A 12,929-nucleotide genomic window follows, 5' to 3' on the forward strand; every position below is an offset into this window, starting at 1 on the left:
CCGATACCTTACCCACTGTCTAAATTGGTCTGTAGCAAATGCTAATGGTACTTCATTCAATCATTATTCTTAGCTTCCAGCAAAGAATGCAAAACATTCTCTTCACTATAATTAACTCATAATTTAAAACTTCATTCAATGATTTGATAGAATGCCCCTAGAGACATATAAGCATCTAGGATTTCTAGTTATGTCATATTTCAAAACTGCAAATTGTTCTGGGCATAGGGCACAAAAATAAAAACTTTGTTATTACCAGAAAGTACAGCTTTTCTAGCATCTGCCAATGAATTTTGCCAAGCTGAGTAACCATCACATAGCACTCAATGTTTCTTTTGGCTTTAAAAAAAAAATCCATGTTCCACTGAAATGGTCTGTATAACCAAACAATAATAGAGGCAACAAAATACATCAGACCTATCTGTCATCCTTGAAAGAGAGGAATATAGCACTATAAGCTCTTAATCAGACCCACACAGCTTTGCAGAGGATTTTCAAACTTCTCATGATCTACAGACATGTGGCCATTTTCACATTCACTAGATTCTTCTCTTTCTACTTTAATGGAGTCCACAGGGTGGAGGTCCACTGGGATGATGAGGTTGAATCCAGAAGTGTGTCATCCAGGTCTGTATGAGATCCTGCCCATCACCACCATGCATATTAAATGTGACCATGCATGGTCTGGGGGCCCAGTCATGGTTTGTGTATCCTAGCCCCATGTTTTAATTTTCTACTACCTTAGAAGAAGTCACAAACCAAGCATGCTTTGCTTGGTTTATAGTGCTTTAAAAATATTTAGTTGCCAAAACTTATAAATTAGCAGATTCTATATAGATATATGGCTTCTTTTAAAAAAATAGATGGGCAATACAGTGTCATGATTAAGAGCCTGGACTTGGTGGCTAGAATGGTCGGGTCCAAAATCCTGGCGCTACCACTTGTTAGCTATATGTGCTTGAGCACACAATCATTAGGCACCTTCATTTCCTCATCTGCAAACGGTGTTGATGAATAACAGTGCTTACCATATAGTTTTTGTTGGGAGAATTATGTGAGCTATTATATGCAAAGAGATTGGACCAGTGCACACAGAATGAATTACATAAATGTTTATTGTTGTTATTATTGTTTAACAACCATGGACTAAGTTTCCCACTATGTCCTTTAGATGGAGCCTTTGATTTCCCATCTGCCTCTGTCCTCATTGGGTTGATCTCACTCACTGACTTGCCTCACCCATGAAGGCTTCTGAGTTTGTGACCCTTTGAATGAGAATACACTAGCATTTGCTCAGTGCTTGGAATTTGGAGTTCTCCACAGAACTATTCATTTATTTAGTACAAATTTATTGAACACCAACTATGAGACAGGCATCTCTGCTCTGGTCACTGGCTATAAAACCCCAGAGAAGTTTAATAAAAGGGAGAGGCAGGGCTGGTTAAATCTCCTGAGGTTATTGGACATGAAATAGTTTTCTTTCTTCTGTGAAGTGATTCCAAATCACAAGTCCATGCAAACACATCATATGGGGATGGGGAAGGACAATGAATACTTCAAGAGTGTGGTTAAGAAGAAAAGGGCAACAAAAGATTATTAAGTTCTGAAATAGAAAGAAAAAACAATCACAAGTCTTTAAAATATCAATCTCCTTGAAATTTCAAATTAACTGGTCAAACATGACCGAAAGCTTGACAAAAAAAGAGCAATGATGCTAAATCCTGTATTATATGATATATACTAGTACTGCCTCTTTCAAATTCATATTTTATGAAATGATTTTAATTCAAACTCATCACTTGTATCTCCAGTGCAAGTGTTTTTGTTACTAGATTTGCATTATTTGAGTCATTTACAAGCTTGTTGAGAATTCATCATCGTCATGTGTGTCTACAGCTCTTCTGCAATCCAGCAAGGCAATGTCATTGGAAATTTTATTCCAGATCACAAGACTCTGATTTAATAACATTGCAATATTGAGATTTTTCATGCTATCTATAGATAAACATTCTTGGTACTCACAAAAAACAACTTACTATATTGGTTTTTAAAATTTATTTTCTTTGTACCAAAAATATACACGCATACAATTTAAAGAGTCAAGATTCTGAAAGAGCTGTCTTCAATTTCTTGCTTCCCCAGATGCAACTGATTTCAATTTTTTGGCTGTTTCCATATTGCTAAATAACCTAGGACTATTACTACCAAATTATTTTTTGGTGTTTGTCATTTTCTATTTACTTTCTATTATGAAAGATGAAAGTTAGTTTCTCTCACCTCTAGACCACTAACATATAATTCATATACCCTTCTTGTCCCTCCATTTTCCCCGTACCATTTTGTCATAATTTTTGGTATTTATTAATCAACATTTGATATTTATTTTAGCATGACTATGTCAACAGTATCCAGAGATAAGTTATATAGCATTCCATGATTTCTTTCCTTTTCTGCAGAATATGTATTTCCTTTAGTTATCTGTTGTTTTGATGTTTTTGTTTGCTTTGTCTTCTTGTGTTTATTATTAATTCAACGCCTCATATTTCCCAGGATATATGAATCTTCTCTCAATGTACCAAATCTTATCAGGAATTCTATCAGGGCTTGCTAACCTGTCTGGACTGGTTGCTTTCTAGGGTTGCCACACAGATTTTGGGGACTTCCTTCCCACACACTCTGGGAAGGTTCTCTTCTCTTCTCTCTTGAATCCTTAGAGCCCTAGTATCCTGAACCCAACTCTCCCTGTTTCTGCCTTTACTTTCTCTCACTGTTGGTGGTGCACATTCTCTAGTAGCTTCTACAGAAGAGTGCAAGGGAGAAGAGTTTATTGAAATCTTGTATAGCTGAAAATGTCATTTTCTACTTTCATATTTGATTGACTACTTTGCTGAGTAAAGAGTTCTAGGCTGGCAATCCTTCTTTTAGAAAATTAAAGGCATTTTTTCATTGCTTTCTAGCTTCCAGAGTTGTGGTTGAAAAGCCTGATGCTACTCTGATTATTTGATTATTGTTTGTATTATTCTAATACATTGTATGACACCCCACCATGCCCTGCTGTTCCAGCACTGGAACCCTACAAAATTACTTCTTTGTCCAATGTTCTCAGAACTCTTGATGATAAACTTTGCTGCAGGTATTTCCATCCATAGGCGTGGACCCATCATTTTGGAAATAAATCCATAATTTCTAGGACATTTATACATTTATTTATTTGATGTGTTTCTTTCCTCTTTCTTTCTGTCATCCCTATTACTTGGATGTTGTGTCATTTGGACTCAACCTGTATAATTTTCTAATCAATTCTAGATTCTTCATTTATGTGTTTTGTTCTAATTTCTGGACATTTTCCTTAACTTTATTTTCCAATATTTGTACTTCATTATTTCCAATAATGAAGTTTTTTTTCATTTCTCCCATACTCTTAATTTTCAAGGCCTCTTTTTTCCCCTCTGAATGTCATTTTGTAATAGCATCCACTCCCTGCTCACCTCATGAATGCAATATATTTGTTGCTAATGATGTCAATGATAGGTTTCTCTGTTTGGTTTTTCTTCTTTCTACATGTGCTATTTCTCTGATTTCTCTCTTTGTTTCTGGTGACAGCCTCGCATATTAGATTCTCCCTCAAGTGTCCATTTTTCTCTTAGCTTTCCATTTACATTAAACAGTATGGCCCTAAAAAGCTGTTCAAAACCTTGGTGTACCCAAGTGGGGCTTGTGGACTATGGTCTTAACTGTAAGTTTAGGTCAGGCTGTTTTATTGGATCAGATGGTCCTGATTTTTCCTCCCATTTGAAGGCTATTAAGCCTGACTACTGGCTTCTTTAAGCTTCCTGTGGGAAGAAGGCTCTCAGTCTTAATATTCAGTATGCAAAAACACCTAATTTCCATTTTTAAAGCAGTACTGCTGGATTCAGCTGTGTGCTCTCAGTCCAAAGAATTCTCTATTGCATGCTTTCCAGAAAATAAAACTCTAGGCTTCTGCCAGGATAGGAGAGGGGTACTTGGGAGTTGGGGAAGGCATCTAAAGACTAAGGCCATTCTTAACAGGCTTTCAACCAATGCCCCTGCCTTAGGATTTTCCATCAAATGTACTTCTAGAAGTTTCTGGTCCCTGAGCCTCTTTGGAGTACAAGATAGAAATCAGGCTCGTTATCAGCTTCCCCTCTGCTTCTTTAGTTAAATTAATCTTTCTTCATCTTCTTTGCCAAATTTGGTTGCTGTTGTCTATTTTCCTTTTATTTTTGTCCTTATGAGTTTTTGCCTTTTGAAAAATCTTATGTTTTTATTTAAAGTGGACTGTAGGGTGGGAGAAGAAGTAAAAGCATGTGTTCCAGCTACTGTCTTTTTGAAGCAGACCAGGGATCCCTCTTAGGGGCCTGCTGGACACCCGCTCCCAAACATAGAAATTAAAAAAAAATGTCATCCTTTCAAGGGAAATTCCAGGCACCTAGGTAGTCTTGAAAAGTAAATGAGCAATCCTGTAAGCAAGAAAATACAATACTGAGAACTTAAATAATAGTCTCCCAATCAAGTCAGAATCACAAAGTATTTTGGTTCCCCATAGAAACTAAAATATAATATCTTAACATATGTTCTCAAGTTGTTTTTCAGAAACCTGGACCCACACTAGATGGAAAATGCTGACTACCATTACAGAGATCTCATGCAGATAAGGGAGAAGTAAGAATTGAACTCTATCATTTTTTGTTCTACATTTCCTCCTGAGGGCCCTGGAAAGAGTCACGCCTAAAGGCCACACTTTAACATTCCTTTGTGCTGACCCTAAGTTTTTAGACAAAGCCCTGCTTCTTTAACCAACTGCAAAATAAAAAAATTTCTGAATCCACCATGATCTGTGAACCCCCACTGTGAGATACTTCTCTTTTTGGGCCAAATAATGTAAAGCTTCCATGCACTGATTTATGATTTTGCCTATAACCTCTGCTTCCTACTTTCAAAACCCATCTAGGCCATCAGGGAGTTTGAGTCTTAAACATTAGTTGCCCATTTCTCCTTGCTTGGTGCCCTGCAACAAATGCTTCACTTTCTCTTGCTGAAAATTCTAGTATCAGTGTTTGGCTTTTTCTGTATGCTGGGCAAGGGGACTCAAGTTTGGTTTGGTATCATTTTGACCTCAGAAATTTTAAAACCACTCGTAATCACATATACACATATATACACACATACACATACAAACTCTTAATCATTAAGCTTTACTTTAATTGCAACCATAGACATCATATATAGTAAGTAAAACAAGTTATTTGATTTAAAATGGAGCAGTGAGTAGAGCTTTTTACTGCAAAGTTGGCAAAATAACAGGAACCATTCTCTACTAAATACACTTAAGACTTAGGGGAAAATGACAGATTTGTTGGGCTTGTCATTACAAAGGCTGCTTTATGATTTTATAAGAAAATAAAGCAAGCCTTTGTTTCTGCAAACAATTCAGTCAGAACTAAAAAGGAAAGCCAATGAATTCACTGTACTCACAAAATATTGCCTTTTGCTTTTCTGATATAGGATATAGGGAGTTTCATCAATCAGATGGTGACAGGGATGAGTGGTGTGACAATGAAGCCAGTGCTAGTCAGAGACAATGGGTTTCGATCCCTGCTTCACCTTTTGTTAGCCCTCGGTCTTTGGGCAGGTTACCCAGCTTAGTTATTCTTTCCTCTTTGTAAAATGGGGAGAGATGTCATAGAGCCACTTTGAGGATTAAGTAAGAAAACACATAAAATTGCATAGTGCCATGCCTGGTACAAAACAGATACAAATCCCTGCAATAAAACCTCAAGGGAAAACACCCATGTAAAAAGGACTTTACTGATAATGGCACGTGACAGAGACAACCAGGGTTCTATGACTTGAAAGGGAGGTAGGCTTTGCAGGAAGGTATGAGCTCTAGGGTTTCTGACTTAAGGTGTGGAGGCATCAGGATGTGACTTTTGGTCCCAGACTGCATCCTTCTGCTAGGTTGTTCTACTTTATTTGCTACAATAAATCACTCTATATAATACCAGTGACAATATTATATTATAGCAATAACATCAATAAAAGCAATGCCTGGTGCTAACACGCTGCAAATGTGTCATCGAGAACTTAAGAAAATTAGTCTGAAACTGCTCACTATGTCTAAAATCAGACAGACTCATTTCTTGGTCAATTGGGTATGAAGAGTGAGCTGTAAAGGCTCTGCTGGTATGCTTCCAGAGATGAGGGGCTGCTTCTTAATACTCAGAGCTTGTACAAGGTGAAGAAGACAGAAAGGGGACTTGGTATAGAGATAGTGAGAAGAATCAAGTCCTCGCAGCACCTTGGTTTCACTAACAGTACCCATGTGTGTCTGAGAAGAGGGTTCCCAGATTTCTTCCTTATGTTGGCACTAGATTTTGTGGGCTGGAGCTGTGCTTAAAATATTTTAGCAGGCATGGTGGCTCACACCTGTAATCCCAACACTTTAAGAGGCCAAGGCAGGAAAATTGCTTGAGTTTAGAAGTTCAAGACCAGCCTGAGCAACACGTGAGACTTCATCTCTACAAAAATTTGAAAATTAGCCAGGTATTGTGGCTCATGCCTGTAGTCCCAGATACTTGGGAGGTTAAAGTGGGAAGATTGTTTGAGCCCAGTGATGATGGTTGATGCTACAGTGAGCCATAATAGTGCTGCTGCACTCCAGCCTGGGTGACAGAGTGAGATCCTGTCTCAAAAAATAAAACATAAATAAATAATATTTCAAAAGGCTCTGTGTGTAAAGTAAATAATGATGAAGATCATCATCACTGATGTTTGTTAGGGTTCACAACATGTCCAAGGCATTTCACATACAGTAATTGATTTAATCTTCTCAACAACTCTATAAGGAAGGTAATATATACACCATTTTCTAGATAAAGAAACTTGGCACAGAGAGGTTGAGGGAATTGGGGCATGAAACAGTCTAGGCTCTGAGTCCTTGCTCTTAATCATTTTCCAAGTCAATTCTTCTTCAGTCCATGCATCAGCCTTTGCACAAACATTCATATTCGTTCATCGTCTCCCTTGGAGGCTAATTTCTTGGAGTGCATAGGGCTTAGTAAAAAATTGTTTGTAGGTAAAGTTTCTTATTCATTCACTCAGCAAACACAGGTATTAAATAACTACCTTGTATGTGCCAGGAACTGTGCTAGGCCTCAGGATTTTACTAACTCATAACAATGAAAATGGATTCTGGCCTTTTTAAAAAATTTTCTAAAAAGCAAAGTTGGCCTTCTCATCTGGTAAAATAAGAGTATTTTCCATGAGGAGACAAAAAACTCAGCATGGTGGTGATGATTAGTTGTGTAAATGGAGCTGTAGCTCTAGAAGAACTGACAAGCATGTTTGACAAGCTCATGTATCATTTCTCCATCTGAGAACAGCATAACACTTTCAGCTTCCATGAACTCGTTTGCTTGTGGCTGGCTAAAATTCAAGCCATCTTTATGGCGATTTTCAGATTTTTGCCATTATTGCTATTAAAACCCATTTTAGAAGTAAAACACTCATGTAAAAAAAACACCATCATAAAGCATAATATTAAATGATTCCTCATGTGAATAAAACAAATATTTTGTAGTTTGTGTACAGGACTACATCTCAAACAAATTAGCATATAGATGTCTACTTTTTAAAATAAGAAATATACCACAGGATATTTTTAGATGGATACTTTCTGGGCTAAATTGTATTTTTTATTTATATCAATTTGTAATTAAGAATACATCTATTGTATAAAAGTAATTTAAAGGCAACTTTCCTACTTAAAATTTAAGAGTAAAATAACTGTATGGCAGTGGTGATAGAAGCTTCTGAGGAATAGATGACTTCAGAATAACAACCAGCAGGAAGCATCTAGGAGGACAGGGTGTATATTCTTAAAACTTAGCATAGGGCTTAGAGTATGGTGGACACTTAAGATGCATTTGTTGAGGGAAGGCAGAAGAATGAAAGAATGGAAGTTGGGGCAGGGTCTCTGTGTACAGAAGCAGGTTATATACTGCACAACTCCAAGACGCACCACTTCCACAGCTAGTTCTGACATGATAAATGAATGGATTGGAATAAATAAAATTAAATAGAATAGCCTTAAAGTTGCATGAGGGTTTGCATGCAGAAGCCATCTTGAGCCCTATATATGTTTGGAATAATAAATCCTGATATGCTTTCTTAATTTTAGTAGCTGTAGCTGTTGACACTATCGTGACATACCATCTTTGCTGCATAGTGAACAAACTGAGAGGCTAAGCAACCTAATGAAAAAAATAAATGACTTTAGGAACACAGGATAGTGCTGAAGTCTCTAAAATCCCATTCCATCTTTCTACTTTTCTCTCACTAGGTCACATTAGGGTTTGGGAGAATCTAGGCTCTCTCTTATACATATAGCTTCTTGCTCTTAATATTTATTCAGAATTGCAGTACCATTCTTTCTAGTGTTACAGTAGGTATGTGTGGCTTATTGGTTATAAATAAAATTTCATTTTTCAGTATTAAATTTATATCATCCATGTTGAATCAGAGAGCAGCATTTCATACTCCCCAATTGAGAACTTTTATTTATTTTTTGCCTGAACCACTGACAGAACTGCTATCTGACAGAGTGCAGTGAGGCACTTTTATGTGGCCTCATCACTCTTTCTTGAAAAAACCAGCTCTTGGTCACAGTCACTACCTCTGTGTCTCCTTTGGTCTTTAAGCCTTTATCATTTGTTTCATTTTCTTGGGACATTTATGGATACATTTAGACTATGGATATTAAAAGCCTCAAAAAATCCTCAATTTCCCTTCTAGAAAAGTCCATTGGAGCTAACATTTTAAAAGTTGTTTCAAAAAAAGCAGTTATAAAACTAGAGCCTGAGGAAAGGAGAAAATTAAGTACATTTATATGGTCCACTTTTCCTTCTGGTTCAGTTTTCCAGGTACTGTGTACAATGGAGGAATTCAAGGATTTACTTAAAGTAAGAGATATTGTTTCAGCTTTGTGAAAAGGATTATAGATGCATAGTGGACAGATGGGAAGATAGTCTTAAAAGTAAATAAATATAATTTTTGTTAAATAGATTATTGTAAAAACTTAATTCACAATACATTGTGAATATACAATAAACTAATAATATATACAATATACTAAAAATTCACAATATTAAGTGTAGAGAATTGATGTGCATCTATCTCTCATCTAATTATTCATCTGGAGAGTGAGATACATGTTTATTGAGTACTGACTCATCACTTGCCAGGCACTGTACTAGGTATATAAATAGGTAATTTTATTCAATAATTAAAACAATCCTATATTTTCTAGCTATCCTTATTTTCCTTTTACAGATGAAGAAATATAAGATTGGAGAGAGTCTGAGTAACCTGTCCCATTCATACAGCCAGTAAGTGCTGGAGGTGTGACTAACTCCACATTTCCGTATCATGACATAAAAACTTGGCAAAGACATGTAAAACATTTGTCACACCTGCAAACCATTTAACAATACAGTTTTTTAATGTCTTTAAAAATTATTTAAAAGAAATAACTTCTACTTACAACTTATGGTTATTCCAAGTTCCACATTGTGCTTCTTAGGGAGCTTTACATGAAATGTTCCACTACTTGGGATGACAGACTCTGGAATTTTAAAACAAAAGAGTGTGTTAATAGAACCTGAGGACTGGAGAACCCATCAGTAAAAATGCATTAGGAATACCTGCATCATAATCATCTGTAGCTAAAACAGTAGGAACTGAAATAAGATGAATGCCTTTAAAATCCTGGTAAATTAAGCTCCTAGTGACCAATATATGTCCTATCCGTAGGTAACTGTGTATAATTCACAGCAACAGTTGAGTTCAGTATTTCTCAAATGTGATGCACGCATTATCTACATCAAATTTACCTGAATACGAGTTATAAATAATGATTCCCGAATCATTTCAATCTATGAATCAGAATCTCTAAGGTGATTCTTAGGCATAGTAAAGTTTAAGAACCTTAGGTCCTATTTTATTCTTTCCACCCCTAGTCGTATTTTCCGAGAGTGCACAATTCAGTAATTCTTCTTCCCCACCCCACCCCCATTTATTGTTTGAAGGTACCTGGGAAAATAGATTTCAGAAGAGATGTCAGTTTGGTGTGATGGTTGTTGATTGGGCAGTGAGAGTGGGTGGAGAGGTGCCTTAATTTGTAATGTAAATAGTGAAAAGTACAATTTAAGAGGTAGAATCAGGAGTGACATTCAAAATATTTCACAGCCAGAACAGTACTGCTTATCAATCAATCACACTAAAACCACCAGACTAGATGCTGACCACAGAGTTGGAACACAGGAACCCAGGAGCTCCCAACTACATTAAATGATCCTTTAGTTTCTGTATAACGGGGAACTTTTAGAAATCCCACAGAGGATGGGGGCACTGAAAGAGAGTGAAAGTGGGCTCAGATACTGGCCAGGCAGTAAAGAAGTAAGCTAACATTGAAGCAAGAGAGAGAGAATCAGTGTGCACTGGCCGTATCTCAACCCAGGACAGAGCTAAACTAACTTTACCCAGACCTAATTAATGTCCCAGAATGGAAGAAATTGCTACAGACTCTTAAATATACTCTTCTTAAAATTTCTTTAACAGTCAGAAAGACCTTCAATTAAAGATAAGGTTAAAATGGAAATATCCATTGAAGAGATAGCATCTATTCATACTAAGTTGCTACGGACCATAATCCCTTTTGAAGGTTTTGGAAAGAAGTGGGGAGAGGTTTCAGGAACAATGGAAACAGCATAAAGACAGGAATGTGGGATGGGTGAGCTAGCCCCAGGCCTGCTTGATAGCTAGAACTACAAGCACTCCCAAGTAGCCAGAACTACAAGAACTCACCACCACGCCCAGCTAATTTTTTTATTTTTTATAGAGACAAGGTTTCCGCCATGTTGCCCAGACTGGTCTCAAACTCCTGGGCTCAAGTGATCTATCCACCTCAGCTTCCTAAAAGGCTGTGATTACAGATGGAGCCACTGTGCCTGTCCTACCCATTTAATATTTCCTGTTTTAAGAAAAAGTTCTCTGTGAAAGAGAAAGGGAGCATACTATATATTTGTATATGTGTATCTGTAGATGCTTATAACATCTTGCCCATGATGCCATGCTTGTGTAAGTGAGGTCTTTGAAGCACAAGGGCCAGAAAATGCTGTTCTAGAATAGATACTACGGCAATATTTTGCTTTTATAAATTTTTAATCCAGGGAACCTTGACCAAGATTAACATTGTTAATGACACTGCAGGAGATATTATCACTTCCTGGAAAACAGTAATGAATCACTTCTGACTACATGAGATTTGAAATATTCATAATGATGAACAAATATCAACTAATAAATCTCTTTGCTCAAGCTGTGGCTTCATTTTAATCTTTAAATGCCAACATGATTTATATTTGTTATTTTTTTCTTTATATAATTATTTGGCTGTTAAAGCGAAGACGTATTTAATTTGGGGTTTCTTAAAGAAACACTAGTAAAGAGGAAAAGATCCAATATTTGGAAAAGCAGCAGATTTAGAGGAAGTACATAGAATCTAAGAACAAACAATGTTTATTTTGTTAGACTCGCATGTAATTATTTTGTACTTCCCTGATTTTGCTTTATCTCTGTTAATACTATAATTAAAAACACATTTGGGTAAACAAAGGTCTCCTGCTTTCCAAGTGGTCTGTTTTTCTGCCTGAAGCATTCATTGTTGGCACAGTAAGATAACCACCACATCATAATTCATCAATGCGGACACTCTTTGTGAGGAATGTGAATGTTTAACTCCCAACAATGCAGAGAAAGGCACGGGGGGTTCCATAATGATGGCAAACATCATTTGATAGGATTTTCACTGAGACTTCTTTCCAGAACAAAGATGTATTTTTTTTCCAACAAAATAACTTCAGAGTTAAAGTAGAAACTTCAGGTATTTTTCATGATATTAGTAGGAGATCAGTGTTTAAAAGATAGTATCGAACAAGGTAAAATGTAAATTGTGCTTATGTTACGATTACAGCTTTATAAAATTAGATGTATGGTAAAGGATTATGGTAAGAAATACAAAAATTTAAACATATTTATTAGCATGATGGGTTATGAACACTTTTAACTTAAAATAATTCCATTAAAGTTACTATGATATTTGTGCAGTGCAGTGTAGTACCTATAATTAAAGAGCCAGATTTGGGACCAGGGCACAGTGGCTCACACCTGTAATCCTAGTACTTTCGGAGGCCAAGCGGGGCAGATTGCCTGAGCTCAGGAGTTTGAGACCAGCCTGGCCAACATGGTAAAACCCTGTCTCTACTAAAAATACAAAAGTACTTAGCCAGGCTTCGTGGTGCACACCTAATAATCCCAGCTACTCGGGAGGCTGAGGCACGAAAATTGCTTGAATCTAGGAGATGGAGGTTGCATGAACTGAGATAGAGCCACTGCACTCCAGCCTGGGCAACAGAGCGAGACTCTGTCTCCAAAAGAAAAAAAGAAAAAGGGGAGAGAGATTTGGGCAAAAATGAGTCAAGCTTTTTAACCACTGCATGTCACTCAAAATATTTATGCAATAGACATAATTTGTCTCTGAGGTCCAAGGGTTTGGGAATTAATATCTGGTTGTAAAATATTTCTGAGGCAGAATTTTGGAAATGGATGGCTTACATCTAGACAATTAGGAGTGGACCCAAAGTACTGAGCAGTCTTGAAACAGCTCACATCCAGATATTTCCCACTAATGTTCCAAGTTCTTGACTGGCTAGAAAGGATTTTTCTGAATCCAATAGTTTCCAATAGATACTAGTAGGTTAGTAACGACTAACTAGAGTATTTTACTGAGGACTATGATGCTGTATCTGGGCTCAGCAGGAGAATACTGTGTCACCTAGTGATGTCTATCA

The 12,929-nt window shown here is 36.8% G+C and overlaps 1 protein-coding gene across 12 annotated transcripts in view; it reads right to left on the minus strand.

Moving 5' to 3' along the window:
- GRIP1 (glutamate receptor interacting protein 1) overlaps positions 1-12,929 on the minus strand; it is a 710,594-nt gene that overhangs the window by 80,829 nt on the left and 616,836 nt on the right. For all 12 annotated transcript variants that reach the window (XM_064377313.1, XM_064377312.1, XM_064377311.1 and 9 more), the window contains one exon: positions 9,563-9,643. In XM_064377313.1, the coding sequence (XP_064233383.1) occupies positions 9,563-9,643 (81 nt within the window). The remainder of the gene's footprint in view (positions 1-9,562; positions 9,644-12,929) is intronic.

The sequence above is a fragment of the Aotus nancymaae genome, unplaced genomic scaffold (genome assembly GCF_030222135.1).
Source record: "Aotus nancymaae isolate 86718 unplaced genomic scaffold, 86718_ANA_hifiasm-v0.15.2.pri h1tg000016l, whole genome shotgun sequence".
Classification (NCBI taxonomy): Eukaryota; Metazoa; Chordata; class Mammalia; order Primates; family Aotidae; genus Aotus; species Aotus nancymaae.